Source organism: Pteropus vampyrus, unplaced genomic scaffold (genome assembly GCF_000151845.1).
Source record: "Pteropus vampyrus isolate Shadow unplaced genomic scaffold, Pvam_2.0 Scaffold41, whole genome shotgun sequence".
NCBI lineage: Eukaryota > Metazoa > Chordata > Mammalia > Chiroptera > Pteropodidae > Pteropus > Pteropus vampyrus.
Window position 1 is genome coordinate 7,431,886 of NW_011888822.1, and position 25,909 is coordinate 7,457,794.

General features: G+C 37.3%; 1 protein-coding gene and 1 pseudogene across 1 annotated transcript in view; both read right to left on the reverse strand.

Annotated features, from left to right (window-relative positions):
- The window catches only part of SUCLG2 (succinate-CoA ligase GDP-forming beta subunit), a 267,458-nt gene that overhangs the window by 9,847 nt on the left and 231,702 nt on the right, over window positions 1-25,909 (reverse strand). The window contains exon 10 of the mRNA XM_011358503.2: window positions 9,369-9,489. Coding sequence (XP_011356805.2) covers window positions 9,369-9,489 — 121 coding nt within the window. The remainder of the gene's footprint in view (window positions 1-9,368; window positions 9,490-25,909) is intronic.
- LOC111738656 lies at window positions 21,490-21,607 on the reverse strand (annotated as a pseudogene).

Genomic DNA, 25,909 nt, shown 5'->3' on the forward strand with positions numbered 1-25,909 from the left:
ATATTAATGTAAACCAAGTGTACGAAGAGTCTTAATGTTAAACTAGAGAGGAATAAACCTTCTGGCAAACAAGGCTACTTTACAATTATGTACCAGCTATGGGATAGGAATGATCTTTTAAAGAAGGAACTGTTTTATATGCCTACACATCTGCAATATGGACTTTGCCTTTCTTAAGTCTACTTCACGGTTGTCAATCCTCATATATTCTAATTGAGTGACTTGAGAAATTCTCATTTGTCTGAAATGCTGACTTTGGAACTCCACTGCTGTCTAAGAAGGGACATCACTGCATCACTGTGCATGATTCTGATTTATTTGGGGGAAATGACTCAGTGGACCTCATCGCTAATAGTTTCTGTGAGGAAAAGTTAGATTCTGAGAGCTTACTATTGTCTGCCGAATTCTTTCTCGACTCTTATGAAATATTTCGGAGATGAGGAGAGAGGGAGATTTAGTCACAGATACCATGGAGGTGTTTCCACTGCTTGCCTCTCTTCTACATCAGGCTGAAAATTATGTCCCACTGTCTATCTTTGGAAAAAAGATTTACTGTGGCACAGCCACACTCATTCCTTTCCGTATTGTCTATGCTGCTTCTGTACTACAATGGCAGAGTTGAGTTACTGCAGCAGAAAATATGGCCCACAAAGCATAAAATCTGGCCCTTTACAGAAAAAGTTTACAGACCTTTGCTCTATACGATCTAAAATTTTGGCCCCATGACTGCAGGGCCAGGCAGAGGATAAGAACCCAGCTTCATTTGGCACTTTCCCAGCTTGTAGAGTCCACTTCTGTCTTCTGATACAGCCTAAAGCTATATTTCTAGGAGAGAAAATTCCACCTATGTTCTCTTCGAATCAACAATGGCAAACACTTGATTCAAGTGCCCCCATTCTCTTTTCTCGCATCTGAGGTAGACAATAATGATCATAGAACTCTTTTCCACTGAGCTGGGATACAGCTTCAGAATCTTTCTCAGCACGTCACTGCAGGCAGCCACTGCCAGTAAATAGAAGGTGGCATGAGATGTAAGCTATTTGTCCTTCTTGTCCTAAAACATTCTCATGGAAGAATCTCTGCCTCTGGACAGCTTCAAGGTGGCACTCTCCGGGAGAGTTATCTTAACAGGACATACCTGTCACCTATAAAATAGCGGACAGAATCTACCTATGTCAATTCCCTGATAGCCATGTGCTTTCGCTCTCTCTGATGGCTGATCAAATACGACTTTCAGGTGTTACATAAGGAAACTGAGGCATGAAGAAATGAACTGACTGACCCCTCGGAAAATTCCCAGGGAGCAGACAGTGGGGCTGTGACTTTGTAAGGCAGGACTCAGGATATGCAAGCCCCCATACCTGCCTTGCTCTGAATCTCCTCCTTATCAAAGTGCCCCATGCAGAGCTTCTGCTCAGGGAAACAACTTCGGGCTCTTATTTTGAAAGGATGGCCACTGGCCACATGACCCAAAGGCAGCCCACTGCTAGGGCAGACTAATGATCTGTGATGTGCATCAGAGGGGCAGTTCTTTCCATGCAGAGTGGCAGTGATTAGCACAGCACTCCTGGTCTCTTCTTTGACTACCAGTAGCTCCATGGTGGTGGGAAAGCCTTACCTGATTGGAATGTTTGAATGGAAAAATTGGCATGTGCAACACAGCCTCTTCCTCTTCTCTTCCTTTTGAGTATGAAGCTCACTGTGAGCCTGATCATCTTTTACCCCTCTCGGCCTTCTGCCCTGGGGGTGGGAGGCCTGCCCAGGTCCAGTAATGCCTGTGAGTGTGTATAAAGCTGCCTAATTCTGGCATTCCAAATAAGGAAGCTCGCTGTTGATACACAATAAGGTGCATCCTTCAACTTTTTCTTTTCCAGCAATAAGGTGATATTTTGGTCTCTTTAGTTCTTAATATCTTATTTCTCTGCAGGATCAAAACCCAGATGGAGAAGAATCTGTTGGGTCCTCTCAAGACCCCAACAACATAGCCTACTTAGATGGGCTGTGGACGACAGGAGTGATGGTTATTAGTTAAGCTTAATAGATTGATGACCTGTGGGATCTAGACTTCTAGGGAACAGAGAGGGACCAGGCTGGCCTTGATGAGAGACCAAGACAAGAGGGAGTGAGAGAGTCAGAGTAGGGAGCTTTTCAGGTTCCATGACATTAAAACCCTACAATAAACCATCTTTTTTATTACAGTGGTTGGAGATGCTCAAGTCAACCAAAAAAAAAAAAAAGAAAAAAAAAGAAAAAGAAAACGCTGCATAATGCAGAGGCCCTCTTCCTTAAAGGAGCCCTAGTCCTGTCATTATAATGACAGCTTTCCTAAGGTGCGTTAGAAAGCTTTTTCTTGAGTGAGGCAGTAGATGTCTAACATGGTATAAATTTCAATTACTCACACAAATTATCTAGAGGCAACGTAAAAACTCCCAGTGTCAAATATAATAGATTATTTGTCTAAATATTTTATTTAAAATAGCTTTAGGTAGTCTAACTAATACTTCAGGTTATTAGTGAGAGTTGGTCTAATATTTAAGTGTGGCAAAGTTTAAGCATTCAGGAGTGTTTATCGATTTAGACAACAAGAGGATTTAAGGCTTGTTGACAGAACAAGATTGTTGCCAACATCTCATTTGGTTTAATCTGGTGATGATGAATTTAACACTAGGGACGATAACACAAGGAGAAGATGCCAGTGATTAAAGGGAAAAGAGGTGATAGGTGTCAACGTGAAGGGAAATCTAGTGAGCTTCCTTACTCCAAACGCAAGTAAGGATACATCCACAGGAGACTGAAGGAAGGAGGAGATGAAGAGAGATACGTGGGCACTAGTGAAGCAGAAAGCAAGGTGAGTGACAGGGTGTGCAGAAAATGGAGACTAGAAAAATGGGAACAGAAAAAAGAATGAGAAACGTAAAGAGGAAAAGAGACGTGCACTGAGAGAGAACATCTGACCCCTCCTAGGAGTCACATTTCCCATTACAGCAGCAACAGAACTGAAAAGGGAGAGAAGGAAAAGATGTGCTTGGAGAAGCCGGGGGTGGAGGTGGGAAACAGGCCCATCTCACCTTGCAGGGAACAGAGATTGAGGAAGGGAGAGAAGATGAAAACTCATGGCTGGGCATAAGTTGGGAAAGGTGCAAAGAGGCCGAGGATGTTAACAGACACAGAGCCAGACTCCTGGCCCCGTGGGGTATCTGCATTCACTCTACCCAGAATCGTGCCACCATTGAGCCAGGGTCACTTCCTCTGCTGACTCTGGGTGGAAGCAATGAACCTACGGCTCGAACATTCTCAATGAAAACTTTTTTTAAGCTTATCAGCCAGAGTCCATCTGCCCAGGCTGTCTTTTTGATGGGTGTCAAAAGAACAATGACTGTTCTTCTCTCCTGGTCCCAGACCCTAGCATAACTGAAGACTCGAAGAATGGACAGCAGCCAAATGTACGGGCACAGCTGAGAGCTGCGTTGTTGTCTCTTAACACTTTAATACCCAAGGTTTCCTTTCCCAGATCAAAGTATCACACAGCAATTTAACTGTGTCCATACTAGGAAGAACACTTAATTTGCATTCCTCTGGTTGTGGCTCCAATCTGTCAGTATTTCAGAGGGCAAAGATAAGGAAGTATCCATGGAGAAGGTGCTGGTGCCTTGGTCGAAAAAAACAAAAGAAACAGAATACAAAGTTTCTGACTTAGAGATGGTTATAGTCTCAACAACTATAGGGAGAGTTTATGGAATAGTAGAGAGATTGCTAAGGATAAGAAGGGGGACTGGAGGGGTCTCTTGTTTCTAAGATATTTGGCAAAAGAGAATCAAAATGTTTATGCTGCTGAAAAAAAACCTTTTGGTACTGAGATAAAAAAAATCAAACTGACGAGATTTGGCTAAGAGAAATGGGATGCAACCTACAAATTATCTAGGCTCATTATTATTTTTTTTTTGTGACCTTAACTTGGAATCATAATGAACATCTGAGAGAAAAGCAAATTCCTCTTCGGGCCTATTTGAAACACAGAGTTTGCTACAGATTTAAATGGGAAATGACAAGAGAAAATGAATTGTAAAAAAAGAAAAGTTCTTGGATCTAGATCTGTAAAAAATCACCCACAAAATCCAAAGCTTTGGCTAAAACACATTTGCATGTTGAATACACAAAGCTATCAACAAATGACCATATATTGCTCAACAGTATCATAGGTTGGGCTGAATTAACCATTGAATTTTTGTGCTCAGTATGTATACATTTCAAAAAGAAAAGAAAACTTATTGCAGATTATTTGTTCTTTATTCCTAAGAGTAACAACTGTCTACAAAATCTAAACTCCCCACCAAAATGTGGTTGCTCAATTTACCCAGGAGTCTTTTAAATAAAAGTAATCCTGTCTCAGCTGGTGAGTTCTATTCTGATAAGGCAGGTAAATACATGTAATTATAAAGTTACCATTTTCAAAGAGGAGAGTAATCCTTTCTTATCCACTGGTAAAACAGCTTGTAATTATTATACAGCTAAGAACAAAGATTTGTCCACAAAATCCCACTAAATCAAGTCCGATTTGACTGATTAAAACTATCCTCATAAGGACATTCCTAATACACTGTGTGTAGCAATAGTCTTCAAAATGTGGGCCACAGATTGGTGAGACTCATGGCAAGGATGCCAGGATTTCCAAATGGCTGAAAAACTACCAAGAGAGGCCACCTTCTTTATGTATAAGAAATAGATGCTACTAATAAAACATATTATCGGGCTTTTGAAATATCTGTTATCTTGGTCATCAAAAATCTCACATTTGTTCAGACTACACGGCCATGTATCAGAGTATTTGAAACTTAGAAAGCAATTAAGGAAAGTTAGCAATGACAATTATTATTATAATTCAGACTCCAGTAAAATTTATCTACCATACTTAGTTTTTATGTATCACTCAGCTTTATCATAATGTTGGGGTGATCACAGACACTCCTTCCTCATTTCACTTTCACTAGCTAGACATTAGTGTGTATTCTGGAAATGTGAACCAATTTTAATATTAAAATAAAGATCACTAAGAAATTCACCACTTATGACAGAAAGTATAGTGCTATGTAAGTTATATAGAAACTACCACGAGAATTGTCCAAAACGTTCCTGCTTTTTGTCTTTCTCTGTGACCAAAGGCAATGAAGAGTTGCTCTGTTTAGAAAAACAGAAGGAACTAAATCATACTCTAAGGCTGGGTAAAACACAACTGAATGCGGAAAGATTTGTGAGAGGAGAAGAATTTATGTTCCAACCCAGAGGAAAGCAAATGGAAAAGTTAGATTGAGAAACTCCTCAAAAGTCCCTGTAGTTAGCAACTTTTTCTCATCGGGAGCACTGAGAACCCAGACTTCCTGTGACAGGAGATTTTTGGTTTTGGTTGGTTTCTCACTTTAACTGAGCTGTACTGCAGAGGAACAATTTCCAATTCAGCAAGTCCTCAGCGTGGTTTACTGGGGGCCTTCAAAATGGGAGTAACATCCATTTGTCTATCACACCTCTCCATGGATCATTCCCTGTATTCCTACATCTCTACCTCTACAGGCATTCCATCAGCTTCATCTCAAACTAAGGATGGCTAAATCCAACTGTAATACTCTTCTCTTCTCTGTATATTTCCCACTTCTGACTTTCCCATATCCACTGGCTATACCATTATTCTCTTGGTCAGCAGATTTAAAACCCTAGCTCCCTGCTTTTTCTTTCACCTACTTTTCTCTTTGCTCTTGCTTCTATTCCACTTTTACTTCTATATGATAATCCTGCCTGGGTTTTAGATTCTAATGTCATGGACTCTGGCTCATAACTTGATTTTCCCAGTCCATTCTTTTAGCCATAACATGTTGCTGCAATCATTACTCTCTCAGGTCAGCCTTCTGATCTACTGATTTTCAGTCTATCACTGTTAGGGTCCCAATATAAACTCCCAAGTATGAAACAGATCTGATGACTTGCTTTTGATCTTTACTCAATTCCATGATTCAAATATTACTTATTTCCACGTTTAACTTCAACATTTTCCTTTTACAATAAATCTTTGCTAACTCACATATGTAAATATAATATAATTATAGTAGTCAATACTGAGTAAGTTTAAGAACGGGGTGCACCAATGAAAGTGGGCTGGGCTACAGCAGACACTCAGCTTGAGGGATACAAACTTTATAGGAGTCTGCATTCACTTAGTATAAAGAGCACAGGCTTGGTTTTTATTTGGTTCCTTTTATAGGGCCTTTATAAATCATACCATCTCCCGTTTTCTGCATTTTGTTATCTATGATTAGTGCCAAGAGTAGAGCTGAAGCAGAATTTTTCCTCTTTTCCTTATTTATCATGAAGGACCAATACAATTTTGGGATAGGTCTTAACCTTGCTGGTTTCTCAGAAATCAAATATCTATATTAGTGAGTGTTCTTGGTGTGGGGCCATGCTGAGTGTGAAAGCCTGTATTTACCTAAGGACATTTATCCCACAACAGGAAGAAAAGAATACCAGCTAGGACTCCAGAAATGCCAAAAGCTCTTCTGCTTTTCCTCTCTTGATGAAAGTCCTAGGTGCTTACTATAGGACAGAGACCATTATGTGAAAGGAGGGTGGTGCCAAAGAAGGTGTCTGTGCATATTTTTAGCCTATATAAATTTGTGGGACAGTATCCTCTTTGATCTCATCTTGAGTTTTCACCTTCAACTCCCCATGATACAGAGGACACTGTTTGGTATCAATATTTCTGAAGATTCCACAAGCCACACTGGTGGCTTTCTGAGAAGTCTTGATGACCATTGCTACAAAGACAGAAGCACATTCTAGTACAGCAAACACTTGCTAACATTTTATATATATTATCTTGTATTGTTAAATTTTCTTTCTTTTTGTTTTATTTCCCTAGTTATCCAGTAACTAAGATCATTTCTTATATTTCTATACATCCTCCTTAATGCCTAAAGCTCAATAACCTGCACGCAGTATTTATTATATTAATTAGCTAATTAAAAACCCACAGGCATATACCTGGGGAGTGCATTAACTTAAAAGATGCAAAGCTGATTGTTTAATAAATTTAGAGATTTCAAAGCTTCTTCCTAGTAGCTCAGATAGACTGCTGATTTATATTTATATTTTTAAGATTTAATTCACTCAGATGTTTTAACGTCCCTATAAACTTTGCCAACTGGAGCTTTTGCTTTTTTCATTTTTCTTTTGCGATCATTATTTCTATCAAGTGCATATTGTCCTGATATAAGTTTGTGAGGCAGAGAGGCTCAGAGAGAAAAGAGAGTGGCAGAGAGTGAGAGAAGAAAGAGACACAAAGGAAGAAGTGGAGAAAAACAGGCTGCAGTTGTTCTGGAGTCTTGATCACAAAAGACAGGAATACATAGCAGGGTCAAAATATCCCTGGACTTCACCTTGAAAAGAATGTCTTTAGAGATTTACAGCACCAGCAGGAAACCTGGGGGAATCGAGCTATCCCAAGAATGATACTATAGAAATCTACTCAAGGGGGGTGCTTGATCATTGTAATCTGAGTTTTTTTTTGATAATGGTGACACAGCTGTTGCATAGCTCTTCACATTAAAATGTCTTTTTCTGCTTCTCTGCTACAGTAGTTTTCAAAGTACGGTCCATAGAACCCTGGGGGAGGTCCCTGACATAAAAAACAAACAAACTATTGGTAATAATAAAATAATAATAATAATAATACTCTGTTGGCATTTGCACTGATGAAGCAAAAGTAATGGTGGATGAAGCTATTGGCATGTTACTATCGAATCAAAGCAGTGGCACCAAACAGTACTAGTAGTCATTATATTTTTCACCACCACATACTTGCAATAAAATGTTGCCACTTTTAAGTAAGAATGTCCTTAATGAACAGTAAAAACAATATTAATTTTATTAAATCTCAAACATTAAGTGCAGGTCTTTCTAATACCCTGTGTGACCAAATGGGAAGTATACATAAAACTGCATACTGAACAATGGTGGTTGTTCGTAGGAAAAGTTTTTGTGCAATTGTTTGACTAGCAAGCTAAAGGACCCACTTTTCCATTAAACACTATTTTTTCTTGGAATAATGAAGGACACACGATGGTTGTTCAGACTTAGTGATTTGGTAGACACTTTCTCAAAAATAAGTAAAGTGAGTCTGTCATTTCAAGGGAAACAACTGACCGTTTTGTGGCTGATGATAAAATTTGTACTTTTAAGTGAAAATTAGAATTCTGGAAAATTTTCATCTACCACCTTGATAGCTTCCCAGTACTTGGAAGCTTCTCTGAGGAGAATGGTGTGATATTAACAAATGCGAATTTTCTGACTTTGTATGTTGAAATGTGTCAACGTTTGGAAGATCTACATTATGTAAAATTTTCCTCATGAGCAATGGATAATATTACAAATCATGCATGCATAAAATCCATTTAATGTGCAAGACAGACTGATGTATTTTAGCATAAAAGTGTATCAAAAGTTCATTGAAGTAGTTTCAGATTACACATAAAACTAATATTTAGTAAAGAAACTATTACTTGTAGATTTTAATGCAGTGCCAAAGAGAAGAATATTCAAAATTATATGGAATGATTCTTAAAAACTTCTCCCTTTTACAAATATATAGCTCTATATGAGGCCATATTTTCTTCATATACTTTAACCAAAACTACATATTGCAAAAGATAAAATGAAGAAGCAAATATTAAGCTACATATTAAAGAAATTTTGAAACTGTAAAATAATGCTGCTATTTTTATTAAAATTTTAAGAAAGTACTTATGTTATGGTTCATAAAATATACAGTACATATATTTATGTATAAATGTATAATATAAAAATAAAATTAAATTAAAATCTTATTTAAAAATATTTTTACAGTTCCAGTATTTACTTCTCTTGCCAAAATAATTAAATTATTAAATTAATCAATAAATATTGACAGATATGACCTAAATAAAGCAGAGCTCCTTGTGCTCCACAATTTTAACAAGTAAGGAAGAGCTGAGACCAAAAGGTTTTGAGAACCATTGCCTTCCCATGATGAATAATTCTTGGAGCAGCATTTCTCAGAGTGTTTCATTCAAAACACTAATCTCATAAAATGATTCATAATAAAAGGGCTCCACACTGGAATAAGTATTGAAAATGTGGAGAATCATAATATATGCCATTCTTGGAGAGCTGTAATCTATATTAGCCTGTTAGATGCTCACAGACGTACTGCTGTACTGCAATTATTTCATTTTATTTAATCCAGTGTTTCCTTTGATTTCTCAGGAAGTCTATGAATGCATAACACTCTGGTCACCTGACCTTGGAGAATGAGACTAGAACTGTGGAAACTGACCGTCACTCACCTTCAAGTCGAATCACCAAGGGCACCTTAAGTTCCAGCTCTCGGCACGCTTTGGTGATCCCATTGGCAATGATGGCACAGTTGACAATGCCACCAAAAATATTGACAAGGATGGCTTCAACCTGAAATCAAAAATAAGAAGGTGCCTATCAAAATGCTGATAGCCAACATTCTCGAAAATAGCTGGCTAAACAATAGAGACAAATAAAAACATACTTTTTTTTTCCCAACATAGAACATAAAATATAAAACAAAAGGCCTAGAAAATATTAGGAAAGTTAAAATTTAGTACTGAATTAATACCTATATGTAACATTATCATATTAATCCATATTATCTCGTCAATCACTTCTTTGACCTCAAAATGAATTAAATCACCATTCATTTATTACATACTATCTTCTGCTTTTTAAAATAGTTTTCTGATGTTGTTCCTTGATGAATAGTGTCATTTAAAATTTTATTCACTAGTATTTTTTCTCCCCATGGTTTATACTTAAATTTATCTGTTATGGTGCCTTATGGGAATATTTCAAAACTAGAAACTTATTAATTATTTGTTGTTTGTATTAACAGGCAAAGATAGAAACTTTTCCATGCTTTGATATGCTAGAGATATATTCTCAAAAGTCAGAGATAGCTTCATTATCTTAGATAGCAATCATTTTGATTTAAAAAAAAAAAAAAGAACCCCCAAAGAAAGATACAAACTCATACAAGTAAGGATATAAGGAAAGTCAAATCACTGACTTAAATTTACACTGAAATGTAAATTTAAACATGTCATGTTAACCTATTTCTGCGTATTTATATTCAAAGGCGTGTAGGCCAAAAAAAAACTGTACTTGTCCTGACTTGATAAATAGGTATAAGAGAATCCTGTATAATTAACATGAAGAACAAGATAATGAAGAGAATTCATTACCTAGATTAATTGATAACACCCACGGAAAATGGCTATTCATCAAGCTTGAGGCATCAAAATTCCAACAATGGAATCACAATTAAATTATGCTACACTAATTGCAAAGCATATATGTGTGTGTTGCATGCCATTTTAAAATCCCATTATTTCAATATGCTAAATTAACTACACAAAGCATATGAGAAAAGAATACCTTATATTTGTTCAGCACTTAACTGTTTTAGAAAGTGCTATTATATGAATTCTCATTTTTAATTTTGATCTTTGCCAGAATGCTATTCAGAAAATACAAGGAAGGTTTGTACTTCATTGCTGATAAAGCCATTCAGAGAATGCACACGATGTGTCCCAAGGTCATAAAGCTAACATGTAGCAGTGATGAGACTCAAAGTCAGCTCTCCAGAAAACCTACTGATTCTTCATTCATGCCAGGTGCTAGAGCTGGGACCTTGGACAAGGTACACGCCTTGTCTTGAACACGGTTTCCTCATCTACAAAATAGAAATAGTAATACCTAGTCCATAAGGTTGTTGAAAGGACTAAATGATACAATACATGTGAAATGCTTAATGCTTAATGTATGCCTGTGTATTTATATGTGCATCTCTTCCTCCATCCTCTCACCCCCCTTTTCTTTATTTTTCTTTCCTTCTTTCTTCCCTATCCTCCCACCCCGCTCCCATTTGGCAACCATCAGCTTGTTCTCTGTATCTATGAGTCTGTTTCTGATTTTTTTTTTTTTAAGATTCCACATGTAAGTGAAATCATACAGTATTTGTCTTTCTCTCTCTGACTTATTTCACTTAGCATAATACCAAGTCCACTTGTGTTGTTGCAAATAGCAAGATTTCGTCCTTTTTAATGGTGAATAATTTCTCATTACACACACACACACACACACACACACACACACACACACACACACACTCCACATCCTCTTTACCCATTGATCTATTGATAGACATCTAGGTTGCTTCCATATCTTGGCTATTGTAAATAATGCTGTATTGAACACAGGGGTGCATATACCTTTTCAAATCAGTGCTTTGTTTTCTTTGAATAAATACCCAGAAGTAGAATTGTTGGGTATTATGGCAGCTCTATTTTTAATTTTTCAAAGAATCTCCATATTGTTTTCCATAGTGGCTGCACTATACATGCATTTATTTCAACAAGCAACAATGAAAGTGGGCAGGTTACCTAGATAGCAGTAAAAATTTTTTTAAAAAACCTTTTAGTAGAATAGAGCTATGTTGAATTTGAATTTAATAGAAACACAAACTTATTGAAGTTCACTAAAAAGGTAACATCTTAAGAATAAAATAAATGAGCAATATTTTTCAAACCAATTAGAGATTGGGGTTACTCCCAAAAAAGAAATCTCCCATTACCACTCACAGCAGGCTGACTGGTAAGCAGAAGCTTGCTTTCTAATAACAGCTTTTAAATGCTGTTAGCACTGAGGCTTGGTACAGCAGTCGTTTCCAAATAGCTGTGGGATAGAGGGGAACTTGCCAGAACAATGAAAGAAAAAACACTCAAGAGAAATACTGACTCCATGGGGTCCAAGAGAGAAACTCAGGAACCAGTAATGGCCAAGGCTCACTCAAGTTTCTGTAGAAGAACTAGGCTTCCCAGTAAAGCACACATACACCTCTGCTATGTTCCAACCTGCATGGTATTTAAGGTTGAGTTCAGATGTCAACAACTTGTCAGTCAAGTTGTCTGTCTCATCAACGTAGAGTGAATTACTCTGTTCAACCCATCTAAAACAGTATGATCACTCTCTATAGTAGTTGTATCATACACAACAAACTCGTGTGAATTCATCTATATAGGCAGGAGTGGGAGGCAAAGAGACAAGATGCCCTTGGCTCTATGATTCAATCTATTCAGTGTGTGTACGTCCTCGAAGGAGTGCCGAATATGAGCTGTGGACCTGGTGTTGCCCCGGGTATCTAAAAATAGATACTCTTCATATGACAACTTGTACCTATAAGGTAAGCCAACCACTTCACTGCTGCTGAACCCAAGGAAAAGCCCACTTTTCCACCAAAGGAGGAAGAACTGGCTTTGTTAGACTTGCTGAGAAACAGACTGTTGTCCACTGTAGTTTATTCACCTCTCACCGTGAACCCAGCTCCAAGATCAATGCTCCTGTGTGGGTCACCTTTGTGCTCCATTGCAACAGGACTACGTAGTTTCCCCATCAGCAACTAGCACAACCCATGACACAAGCATAATCATCTAATAATAGTTTCAAGAGTGAATTAATTTCAAGAGACACTTAATGACCATCACACTGGTACCAAGCACAGAGTTTAGTTAAATACTTGGGGTAAGAAGATGAATAAGATATCATCACTGTCTTCCAGTAATTCAAACACTCATTTGAGACCAGGAAGCTGGCAGTTACAATTCTGGGTTTATAGACTCACAGAGCTAAGACCAGGGCACGGCCGGTGATACAGACTGCTGTAACAAGAGAGGGCTTTTAGAAGAGGTATTGTTCCAGGAGACAAAGAGAAGGAAAGAGCAGGAACTTAGGTAGAAAGGAGAGGCCAGGGTGAAGGCAGAGGTGTCACCCAATTTAGTTCACTCAGGACCTACAGGCTGAATAGGGGAATAATTCGAGATGCTGCAGGTGAGGCAGAAAGAGCAGCGAGTGCCAGAGGCCAGTGATGGGGACTTGGTTCTTTTTGCTTATTCCTTCTTTTTCCAGAGCTGGGTGAAGGCAGGTCTTGAAAGTAGGCTCCCTGGGAGGACACGGGTAAAGTGATAGGAGAGAGAGAGAGAGATGGGGAGGAAAGTGAGTACATGAGTGAACATGAGATATACAGAGAAATCTTGTGAGAGTACTGCGATGGAGAGAGCAAGAAAGAAAAGCAGTGAGATAGGGAGCATGAAAGAATGAGCAAGCAAGCGGGAGGGAAAGAGGAAAAGAGGAGGGAGAGAGATGCAGAGGGGAGTGAGGTAGAGGGCAGAGAAATGAAGGAGAGAGAAGCAGTAAGAAAGAGAGAGAAAAAGAGAAAGTCTGAATAATACTAACGTAGGAGGTAGGATTTTTATAAGAAGAGCAACAGGACACAGAGGTACACAGGATGCTTAGCTCGGGGAAACAGGAAGTTCAGGAAACTTGATGTACCACAGAGCACTAAGAGGAAAATCACAACGAGGGGTGGTGGGAAACCCCACTCTGCCAGCGATGATGCCATTTTCTCCCACTATAAAGTAATTTGCTGCAGTCATGCACTTTAATGGAAATCTGATTTAAGGTTTCACTCAGGGCCAATTTTTATAATTAACGCCTGTAATCTGCCATCTCAAACTGAGAATGAAATTAAGACAGTTTGGAAATGAAAGCACTGTGACATCATTATTATTTAACATTTATAAAGCTTGTCAAATTTTAAATGTGTACCTCACATGTTCATTCATTATTATAACTACTAATTGCTGTTCCATGACAATACCAATAGTAACTTTTAATAGTCTTTCTTTTTTTTTTTCCTGGCAGAGAGAATTAAAAAAAAAAAAAAAAAAAATCAGTGCTAGGTCTATCTAAGTATCCAGAGACTCTCCCAGAAGATTTCAAAGGGCTTTCAAGAACTGAGGCTTTTCCATATTCTCAGATGAGAATTACAAGGGTTGCTATTTACTATTTCGCAAAAGTAAAGATCATCTAGTGAGGCAGTTATGGAGCCAGATACACTGAGCACATCCATAGACCCTAAACGGCTATTCCCAAAGCCAGGTCTGTGGCAGCTGCTAAAAGTTGTGCAAGTGGCTGGGCAGTCAAAATGCAGGTTTTTCAAATGTCTGTGTGTTTGGCTTTGCAAAATATACTCTGGCTGCAGATTTTAGTCCTCAATTAAAGAATGAGCTTCAAAAGAAGAAAACAACAGCCTTTGGTATTTATCAAGCTCCTCTCAACCCTGAATAAACAAATAAACCAATAAAATCACAACTAAACCTATCTTTGGGAATATAATACTTTTGAGTATCTGATGAACATTAAGGAATCACAGTCAGATAAATTCACACACAAGACAATATTTTTGGATAATTTTAGATAAGTCTCATGACTAAACTGCTCCTATAAGATTTGGCCAATAATTTAAAAGCAGACAAGGGAAAGGTTAACACACAGCAAATGCATATAGGATAGGGGTATGAGTTGCAGGGAAACTGTGAATTCTTTGCAACGATTTATAAAATTTTGTTTGAATGTGTACTTTTCCGGGAAGAGTGTCCATAATCTTCAAGAATCTAGATATTAGTAATAATCACAGATACAATATTAGCTAATGTTTACTAGGCATTTAACAAGTGGCAGGCAGTATTCTAATTATTTAACTTGTACTGACACGTTTAACACATAAGTAGTATTACCCCCGTTTTACAGATAAGGAAACTGAATGAAGATCTGGAGATTCACTTTAACTACTGTCAATGTCTTTCAGACCTCTTGCAGACCTACAATATGTATTGTGCTTAGTATTTTCTCATTTATTACCGCAGCTGATCTGCCACAAATATGTGAGGTAGATATTACCTATCCCATCTCACAGATGAGAAACTGAAGCCCAGAGAGGTTAAAAAACAACTTACATCAAATGATAAAGCCAGTATGCTGTCAGAATAAAAAATTCAATTCTTTTTCTTCAACATTATGTGGAAATACAAATATTACCAGATTGGTTTATAAGAAGTGAGTAATTTATTCAAGACATATTCCTGAGGGCCAAATCTGTGCTCAGCACATTGAGATGTGGTCAGTAGCTAACCTGGCAAGAAAGATTTTTAAGAAATAGGCAAAAATGTTCTTTATCAACATCTAAAATTACAACCTGTGATAATAGTTACGAAAGGAAGAGAAACACTGGGTATTCTGAGATCACAGGACAAGACTCATGTAATACTGGGTGGTCAGGGAGGGCCTTTCATAGGCAGTGACATTGAAGTTAGGACCTAAAGGACAGTCAGGAAGGGGCCACATAGAATCACAGAAGAACAGAGTAAGTATCTCAAGACAAGGGAATACCATGGGCAAAGGTTGAGGGACAGAAAAAAACTTGGTGCATTTGAGAAACTGAATAGAACGAAAAATATTTCGTGCCTGGATCTTGAGAAGTCAAGTGGTAGGAAATGAGACAGACCACACCAGCAAGGGCTAAATCACACAGAGTCTTATGCAAGTTAATTCTCAACAAGCCATGAGAAGTTTGAGAGCTCTTTGGTTTCAAGACACCTATGAAGACTTCAAAAAGGCCAGGAAGGGAAGGATATTTATTCAATGTACTTACATTAAATTTGTAAGATAGGTTTTATGACCTCTATTTTAGGTATAGATTGAGGCTCAAAAACTTTTAGGGCTTACAGCTGGGCAATCTTAGGGATGTTGCTGACATACACCAGGGGTTGACAGACTCTCTTTGTTAAGGGATAGTCAGTAAATATTTTAGGCTTTATGAGTCAGTCTCTGTCACAACTACTCAACTCTGCTGTTGCAGTGTGAAAGCAGTCATAGACAATATGTAAATGAATAAGCATGGCTGTGTTCCAATAAAACTTTATTTATAAAAACAAGTGATAATTTGCCAACCCCTCGCACAGACAAGATTTGGTTTATGCTTACCCTCAACTTCACTGCGATCACCATACCTCCTATATTGCATCATTAGGTATTTAATAGCACTTTTCAGATTTTAAGTTCTTTTCCTTTGTTGAACCACTTTGCCATCACTGACAACACTAAGGTGCCCAGGCTATAGTGGTGGCTGATTAAATAAATATGTCCATGTCAACCTTAATATCACTCCTTTGAAACAAAACCTGTACCTTTAACGAGCTTACAAAATGACTTGAATGTCTTCACTTTATTCTCTTTCTCTCCCCAACACTGGCTGGAAGGGAACAAACAGAAAGACTTCAGCAATAAGCCAGCCATTTTGCAGTGGTTATTGCTACTGGTTAAGTACTGTTCTGCATTTAAAACATGCTATGACATATACATTAAGCACAGTAAATGCAACTATCGGGTTTGCCTCTGCTTATTCCAACTCAGCATGCTAATTTAGTCCCAATGTAGTAGGCATCGCTGATAAAAATCAAGCAAGCATGTTTATATTAGGCAAGATAAAGACATTTTAAAAAAATCACTAGTTATTTTAATTCTGAATGTTGTTGTTTTTGTTTAAGTATCTGTTTTTGTGGAACTGTGTCTCTCTTTTGTTGTTGTTGTTTTTATTTTCCTGATGAATTCTAATCATGTTTTCTAATCCATTGGCAGCCAATGAAAGAAAATAAATGGTGAAGAAAATTGGATGAAGCTTGGATAATTGATGTTTGCATGCCTGGCTTTAATAAAAATACTCTGCTAAACTAGAGGTGAGTCCAAATGGATTCAGTCAATAAGGAAGTGATTCAGGTGAAGAATTTAATCTTGAGCTTTGTTGTAATCTCACAAATAAGCAGACAGATCAGTTCATTTGGGACCTGATTCGCCTTCTGCTGAAATCTGGGAGAACTATTCTAGCTTGCTTTTCTACCTTTGGTTTGTGCTTGAAGTTTGAAATTATTTTCTTTTGTACAAATTCAAGCGCTAGAATCCTTGGGTTAAAGCAAATGATGTATTCCCCGAATAGCTACAAGTAATATGAGAAAAATGATTCTTCTTGAAAAACACTCTTCCACTTTGCTCTTTTAATTTCTTCTAAGGAAAAATAAAAACACTTTTAGTGAGTTCAAAATCAAGCTTGAAAATCTCAGAATCAAAAGGAAATATCTTAAACATCACCTTTAATACCAAACAACATTTTGGCATTTTTAATTACTCAATCAAGATAAACTCTATCATTTTATTTCAACTTTGCAAAACTGATAGCATGAAAATGACATCTGATGGATGAACAATATTTGGATGGAGATCTAAATTTTCATTAAGCTTGAAATGTGTCTAATTTGTTCTTGATTTGTCTATTCTCTTCTTAAATTCTTCACCCTATTTATATACTGCTGTTAAGGAGCTGATGTATTGGGCAGTTAGGTGGCACAACTATCTTCTCCTCACTAGAATAAGTAAAATGGTTTGAAGGACTAATATTTATTGTTACTTTTCCTAGGTGCTAGGAATTATGTACTACAACCTTCCCTGGAAAGTAAACTGAGACTCAGAGATTAAACAACTTGTTCAAAGGCACAGAGTGACTAAGCAATGGAGCCAGGATTTGAACTAAGTCAGTCCTACTTCAAAGTTCACATTCTATGCCCTCTTGTTGTCTCTCTAGAACCAGTGACTTCCATTAGTCAAGAACTCCAGCTCTATTTTAATTCTATTTCCAAGCTTCAAAAAAATACTCCTCTGAGTTCTATATTCTGATACCCAAGTATATTTTGCTTTCAAATCTCAAAAGATATAAAAGAAGATATCTTTTATAGTTTTGTGGACAGGTGAGTTTTGGTTCTTCACAACCCAATATGTTTCTTATTTACTGATAAAAGATTTGTCCGGAGCTTGTGGTTTGTAATCCCTACTTAGATGGGACTATGGAGTGGTAATGATGGTATAAGAGTGGGTCCTAGTCTTCAAAACCTAGATCCATCCTGAATTGGGATAGATGTCCCTACAAGAAATCCTCTCTGATGACTGATAAGCCCCCTTTCTCCTTTCTGATACTCTGAAGTTTATCGCTTTGCCACTGTTATTATTTCTAATTAAGATAAGTAAAATTCTCATGGAGAATTATGACATGAGATATCATCGTTAATACAAATTTTAAATATCAGGTGATGGAGGGGCCACTGGGAGGTATAGTAATTGTGTGAGTGGCTGTTTGGAGTGCTGTGTTGAAAAGAACAATGATTCATATCTTGATTCAGTGGGAGATCTACAACTTGTTAACAATGCCTGCCATGGCAGTGGAGGAAAGAGTCAAATCAAGTGTATTCTATATTTGTCTCCCTAATTTTGAAGTTACATAACACATATTTTGATAATCAGAACTGAAAGATTTAGTCTATCAACGGTGCCCCTCCTTTAACGGTTTTTTCAGACCCTAAGGAAACCCAATTTACATTGGGCATAATTACTACAATCTCATTCATTATGCATGTATAAACAAATGAAAACCAAAAAAACCCTGAATATTGACTGTCAGCATTAGATTAGACCAAGGCACCTTTCATTAGGAATACTATCCTCCACCCCCCACTGGTTACAAAATACTATGAATACTGAATCATATAAATTATAAAGCTGTACTTCCTCCCAAGACGAGTGTCTGTTTCCTTAAGTCAAAGCTTTCTAAAGTGTTTTATGAAACATTAGGCCTATGTAATCCTTCATGAAAAAATCATCTGGTCAAATAGCTTATGATCTGTGTTCCAACTTATAACACCCTATTTTAGTCATTTTGTGCAAAAGAGTCAAAGTGCTAGAAGTTTGGTCCCTAGAGAGCTGGTAAAAAAGGTGTTCAAAAGCTGGTATATTGGGTAGTTAGGTGGCACGGGGATCTAAGGTCCTTCTCCACAAAGATGTCAATTGTTTTACTATTTAGACCATGTTTATAAATATCTGCAAAACTGGAAGGCTTTCATAATCAAGAACAACAACCATGAATGCCTCATCTAGTCCAAGTGTGGATACAAATGTTTCCCCAGTTGCCAGCAAACAGTGACAGTGCTTAAGTCAGCTATTAACAAGATTTTTGAGAGGAGGGAAACTCTGAAGATGGAAATATTGGTTGGCATTATAAGCAGGCACGGGAGACAAGGAATTAAAAAGACTGAGAACACAGAGACTTGAGGGAATAGCACAGAATTGTTTTTTATCTTTTACAGAGACATTTCCTATATCTTTCTGAAATGAGAATCAGAACCATTGCCAGAATTATGAAAAACAGTTGGACATTTAAAATGGAAAATACAAGGTACTTTTTGGGTACTATGTGTTTTAAATAGTTTTTGCAAAAACTACTATAATGTGTTATTTGGCCAAAGAGCCATCTGAAGCTAAAAGAATGTTTTTTAAAAAACGGGGTGGGGAGATTTTGGTCTTACCCTTTCACCAGGAAGCATCAAAAGACTTCAACAACAACAAAAAAAGCATACAATTCTCACTTATGAAATGAGCTACTAGAATTGACTGTTGAGAAATATTTGGGTAACAAAACTGCCTTCCTAGCTTAACATATAACTGCTTTCAAGGCAAGATACTCATTGTTCATAATGCAACATCTACATTTTATTTGTAATGGGAGATACATTGGTGCAGATTAAAAATATTTATTGACACACTCTTTCTAAGCAGTATTTTGTCCAATCACCTCAGACTTGTGCCATCTTGATGAATGTGAATATCTATATCCTATCATCATTAGTTGGAGAGTTAATATAGAGAACTCCCATAAAATTGGCAACTTGGTGTAGGACTCATTTATTAATCTATAAACGGGATGTCTATCTATTTATCGTTGCAACATTATGGTCCCCACAGGGTAACTGCTCCTACAGGAAAGGAACAGCATTTATTTATGACTGACACCAATTAAAAAAAATTAGCTAAGCAGACAGAGCCAAAACTTAGGACCACACAGATTCACACTTCACACCACAGAGAAATGAAGATAAATTTAGTTAATAGCAAAACCCACTGTTTCTGTAAATAACAAGTGTAATTTAAGATGAAGGTGGCATATAATGATTCTGTGATGCTTCATACATCTGTTCCAATAAACCTATTTGATCATTTAGTTTTCTGTAAAAACAAAGAGTTGATAAAGATTCATATCAAAACTCCTAATGGATAGATAGCTGACTGAGCAGAATAAAAACATAAACTTCCAGCTAAGATCTCAATAAGTTGTAAGCTATTTATTATGACTAAAATGTATATTAAAATTGTTGTAAGTAAAATAATTAAAAAACACATACATATGTGTCTTCTCATAACAGATCTCACTGGTATATTTGTGAAAATCAGTTTACTGCCAAATTTCTTTGTAAGAACAAACTTTCATCCTTTGTTCATTACAGTAAAATGACCTCTAACCTCAGTCCTCATACCCAGAATCTTAAATTCCAAAACTGTCATTGAAGATAACATTCTTTAGCATCAAAACTTTAAATTCAATCATATTAAGCAAAACAAAAAACTGTTAAGAATCTCCCAAAAATGTTACTCATTAAAACATTTGTAATTATAAAAATCAATATCCCATTTCAATTAGCTCCTCTAAAATGCTTGGGCAGGATTGGTCCCTGGTAATATTTAATATCAGGAGGAGAGTAATCTATAGAATTTATTTGACAACTACTAGCAGCATCAGTCACTGTCACCAAAAAAAAAACATCCTCAGCTGTAGACAATATTCTAAAATTACTGATAGCACTGTCTGACCTTGCTGTAATCCGTTGTGTAGAAGTTGGATCTATTTATTTAGCTGTTCAGCAAATGTCAGAATACCATGTCTAGAGCAAATTAATACTACATTGGCAAAACACTCTCCACTGCCTGCTAGGAATAAAATTGAACCAAACTCTTTCCACTCAGAGTTTAATCACTGATTGGCCACACCCTCTCCCACCCATGGTGAACCTTTTGTGGACCTCAGCAGAGTTCTTAAGCTGCGAGACTCCTTTTTACAAAAGGATTCCAGAACATTCTATCCCCTGAGGCACATGCTCAACAGGCAATCAAAAGGATGTCATCTAGGACCCATCTGTGCTGTAGATGACTTGTGTGCCTCTCCAGGTCTGTTCTAATCTTTTCCACCTTGCTCCTCTTGGTCCTGGAAGGCTGATCCTAGGGGCTACGTCAATGGGCTCCTTTCCTGCCTGGCATCAGGGAGCCTTGGCAGGAGGAGAAGGAGTCAGGGTGTGTATATTCCTCCAGATCCTTCAGCAAGGTTATCTTGAGTCCCTCCACAAAAGGTCTCTGATCATCTTAAGAAAATCTTCATTATAGACTTTTTATTCTGGTCAAGAAACCTTTTCTCCTTTTGGTTTAGGGATATAAAAGATCACAAGTTGCTAGCCTCAGGTTCCTGTACTTTCTCTTACAGCTCCTGTACCCTCTACCACACTGTCTCTTTATTTATTTATTTTTTTAGGTGAGGCTACCCTTGGTTGACCTCACAGATTGCAAGGACTTTGTCAGTTTACAAATCCTTATTATTATTATTTTTTAATTTTTTTATGCCTACAGCACCTGGTCTTCCTGGTGGTTTCCTATCCAAGTACTAACCAGGCCCCACCCTGCTTAGCTTCCAACATCAGATGGGATCGGGCTTGTTCAGGGTGGCATGGCCATAGACTCCACCACACTCTCTTTATCAGTCTTTTTGTAAATAAACTCTTCCATATACCATGACTGAAGGTACATAAGTGAGTGAGTCATTGTTTCCTGGTAAGAGAGATATCAACATCCTCTTTCGATCAACCCAGCTTGATTTTAGAAAAAAATTATTTATTTGAAAACTGAACCTGCTAGAACTAGAAGGTTATTTCTTTATAGTTTTTAGTTTTCTTCTCTCTACAACATATTCACAATTGAGTTAAAAAATAAAAGTAACATTTAAAAAAAAATCTGAACACTCTCAGCTCACGCCATTTAATATTATCAAACATTTCTTTCCTTGTTTTTGTGGAGAAGATGGCTAACACTAAGACTCTGAAATTACTGCTCATCAACTATCTAGATCTATACTTAAAGTAAAGGTAGAAAAAGGAAAATAAGCCAAATGCTTCTTAGGCCCTGCCCATTATAAATGACAAATGATAGCTTGTCAGGTGAAAACAAGCTTCTCAGCACTGAAATGGCTTCATTTGGTTTATTAGTTACAAATGAAAACTAAGGAAGACCCATCTAGAAGATGACTTGCAATCCTTAGTTTTAGTGTAATTTAAGATAGTCTCAGTAAGGCTGAATCGCCACATGGTCTCCCAGTCTGTTTAAAGGAGGAACACAAATAACATGGAAACAAATCTGAAAAGATAGTTAATAAGTAAAAATGTAGGTCTGCAGCCTTGGACAAAAGATGATGTTAAACTTCTGTGAAACTCCAATGACCCAGTTACAAGGGGTGGCCTCATATTTATCTCAAAAGTCACATTATTCTGTTTTCTCAAGCAAATAAACTGTGTCATTGAGCTGTTAATAGTGAACACCCCAAGAGAATATGTATAGGGTGGCTTAACAACCAAAAACAAACAAACAAACAAACAAACAAACAAAAAAGTAGGGAAGGAAACAGAAACTCTCAAATTACATAAGCTCCACATAAGTTTTTTTGGAAAGTGACCAGCAAGCACCTGGTAAGGCCAGATATGCACACATATTACCTGAATCCACAAGATCCAGACAAGTATTTGTTTTATTTTACTGATATGTTAGCATTTCCTTTTCTCTTCTCTACACCTGTAACTGCCCTTTATTCTCTGAAATATTGGGACAAAAAATCTCTTTGCAGAAGTCCTCCTCATCCATCCCACGTCCCTCAGCATTGGTTTATTTCATGAATATGTATTTTCCTATGTTCTGGAAGGATCTAAAAGGTAGTCTTGAATCTATTTAATTTCTGTTCATGTCCTATCTAAGTAGAAGCTCCTTGGATTGACAGACACGTGTTTATTAAAACCATAAAATGTCTCCTTTTTATTTCCTTTTATTTTAAGTATCATGTCCAAGTTTTCAATCCAGAAACCTTGGGAGAGTTTTCTGAGTTGCTCAACTAGCTAAGGTCATCTTCCATTTCTTATTCACCCTGACTAGGTTGACATTTCCCATAGTATGCCAATTCCTGCCACTGACTGTGATCTATAAAGTTTCCTTTCATACACTATCATCTGACTACACGCCAAAGTTCTTATCAACTAGCTAAGAGGATTGTAATCTCTGCCCAGACAAGTTTGAGGACAGGAATCCCAGCATAGTTTAATGCTGCAGTTCCGTGGCAGTCTTCAAAAATGGATGAGGTACCTTGAAGGTGGAAGTACTTCTTACGGGAGATGACACCGACTAGCTAAACTGCAGAGTGCTGGTCTTTAATTGGAGAGTGGACTCTTGGACTCAATGCCCTCAAGAGCCAGGCAGGTGAGTAAAGAGGGGCCTGGATTAAGACAATAGAAAATACTTTGACATACCGGGAAAGATATGCCTTTTCTAAAAGTGCTGCAGCTATATAATCCTTTTAATTGTTGCCATGGGAATGTGAGCCTCGTATGCCCAGACTGTTTCACTTTACAAAAGCCAGAAGTCTGGATTTTGGAAAACACTGAGCTTACCAGTTACAACCTATTTGAGAACTACATCTGACCTCAGTGCTTTACGGTTGCAGCTGCCTCTCCAGCCAGATGTGTCAGCACCCTGGACAGTGCTTTCCAAGCCGGTACACTTCTCTCCTGATGCTGCCACCACCCTCTCCACAGTGTTCTGACTTCTCCCTCTATTCCAAAGAATTTGAAAAAATCTCTGCACATAATGAAATATTTTGGTGGAAAACTGTTGCATCTGTGAATGAAGAGATGTAGAGAAAGGCTATGAAGAGATAAAAATCACATAAGTCTGAAGAGGAGATCCAAGCAGGGTTACTTAGGCTGAAGAAGAGAATGAAGAGTTAGAGTATGAATCTACATACAGTGACAATAATGCTAATGCTAGAATGTTATTGATCACTTTTTAGATGCCAGGCACTTTTCTAAGTATTTCATACGTGCTAACTGACTTACCTCTCACTATAATCCTGTGCAGAAAGCAATGTTTTCCCTATTCTACAGATGGCAGAGAAGTGCTAGGTGGTTTTCCCAAGGTCATACCTTTAGAGAGAGATCCAACTATGCCATACTTCCTACCCTATACTCCTTCACCATAACACCTTCAGTCACCCCTTTGGCATGCCTTGGCTCAAGTCCTTGATGTAGCCTGAAATATCTTTTCTATACATATAAATCTAACATGAAGAGACAAATTCCTCCATGTAAATTAAACTCCCGTGGTGGTTTTAAAATATGTCCACATATGTTCTTCCCTTCAACATTAAGTAGAGCTTAATTTTCCTCTTCTTAAGTGTGGACTGGACTTAGTGATTCCCTTTGAGTGAACAGAATATGATGGAAGTGGCCACATGTAACTTCTGAACATAGGTTATAAAAGGCATTTAATCTTCTCTGCTCTGTCTCTCAGATCACTCAACCTGTGGAAAACCAACTGCCCTGTCATAAGGAAACTCAAGAAGCACAACTGTGGGTTTTATCTATTAAGGAACTGAAGTCTCTTGTGAACAGCCATGTGAGTGAGCCATCTTGGAAGAGGATCCTCCAGCCCAGCGGTCCCCAACCTTTTTGGCACTAGGGACTGGTGCTCCTGAGAATCTAATGCTTGATGGTGTGAGGTGGAGCTAAGGTGATGCTAGTGCTAGGGAGCGGCTGTAAAAACATATGAAGCTTTGCTCACCAGCCTGCCGCTCACCTCCTGCTGTGCAGCTGGGTCTTAACAGGCCATGGTCCACTACTGGCCTGTGGCCCAGGGTCAAGAACCCTTGCTCCAGCTCCAATCAATCAAGTCTTCAGATGACAGTAAACCTTGGCTTACTTCTTGATTGCAACCTCATGCAGGACCCTGAGGCAGAACCACCCTATAAATAAAACCCAGGTGTCATTTATCAAATAATTAGAAGTTCAATTGGCTCACTAGTTGTCAAGAATAGAGTTCATAAGGGTTTAAGTACATAGTTTGATTAAAAATATGATAAAATTGAATTCTTTCAATTGGACATATTTAACATTTGAATTTATGGCAGATCACCAAATAAACATGAATATAATTTTACTATTTACTGACTATAAATTAGAATTAAGACTATACTTGTTTGCCATATTAAAATATACTAAACTCCAAGTATTAGAAAGTGACATGGACTTATATTTTGTAATACAATGATTTTCTTAAATTTTAAATGTGGAAATATTCCACTCTGATATGTTACTTTGGATCATATTAGCTATTTTTTGCTTTACAAATATGAGAGAATTTGATATCACATTAATATCTTATTTCTCTGAGAAGAACATTTGGATTGTTTTCTAAAAAGATCTGTTTCATATATACCTTAAGTACATGTGTTAAATGAGAAGTACTGTGGAACTAACATCACAACTCCATGTTAAAAAATTCTAGGAAATAATATAAATCTGTTAAGTACACTGGTAAGTATGGTAATAACCCACATAAAGTTTAATCAATTTCATGATGAATTCTACTTGAAACCCCTGACAATTCTGACTGTGCTACTTAATGAAGATTCTTGAAAATTATTAAAATATGTGGTAGAATGTTACAATAAGACAAGATCAATATAAAACATAATTGTGACAGGTATCCACTAGAGGCCAGTGTAATTCAGCAAAAAAGAAGGCATTTAGAAACAATCCCTGTGGAAAAAGTAACACTTTTTTCTTCCATGTAGAAGTGGAACTCTTGTGAATTAGGGGGGAAAAAAATGATGAAGAAAGTTTTCTGATTCTCTGAAGAAGTTTCAAAGGATAAGGAAGATGAGTTAAGAAAGGATGAGTCATAAAATACAGAAACAAAGAGAATGCTTGTCTCCAGGAAAAAAAAA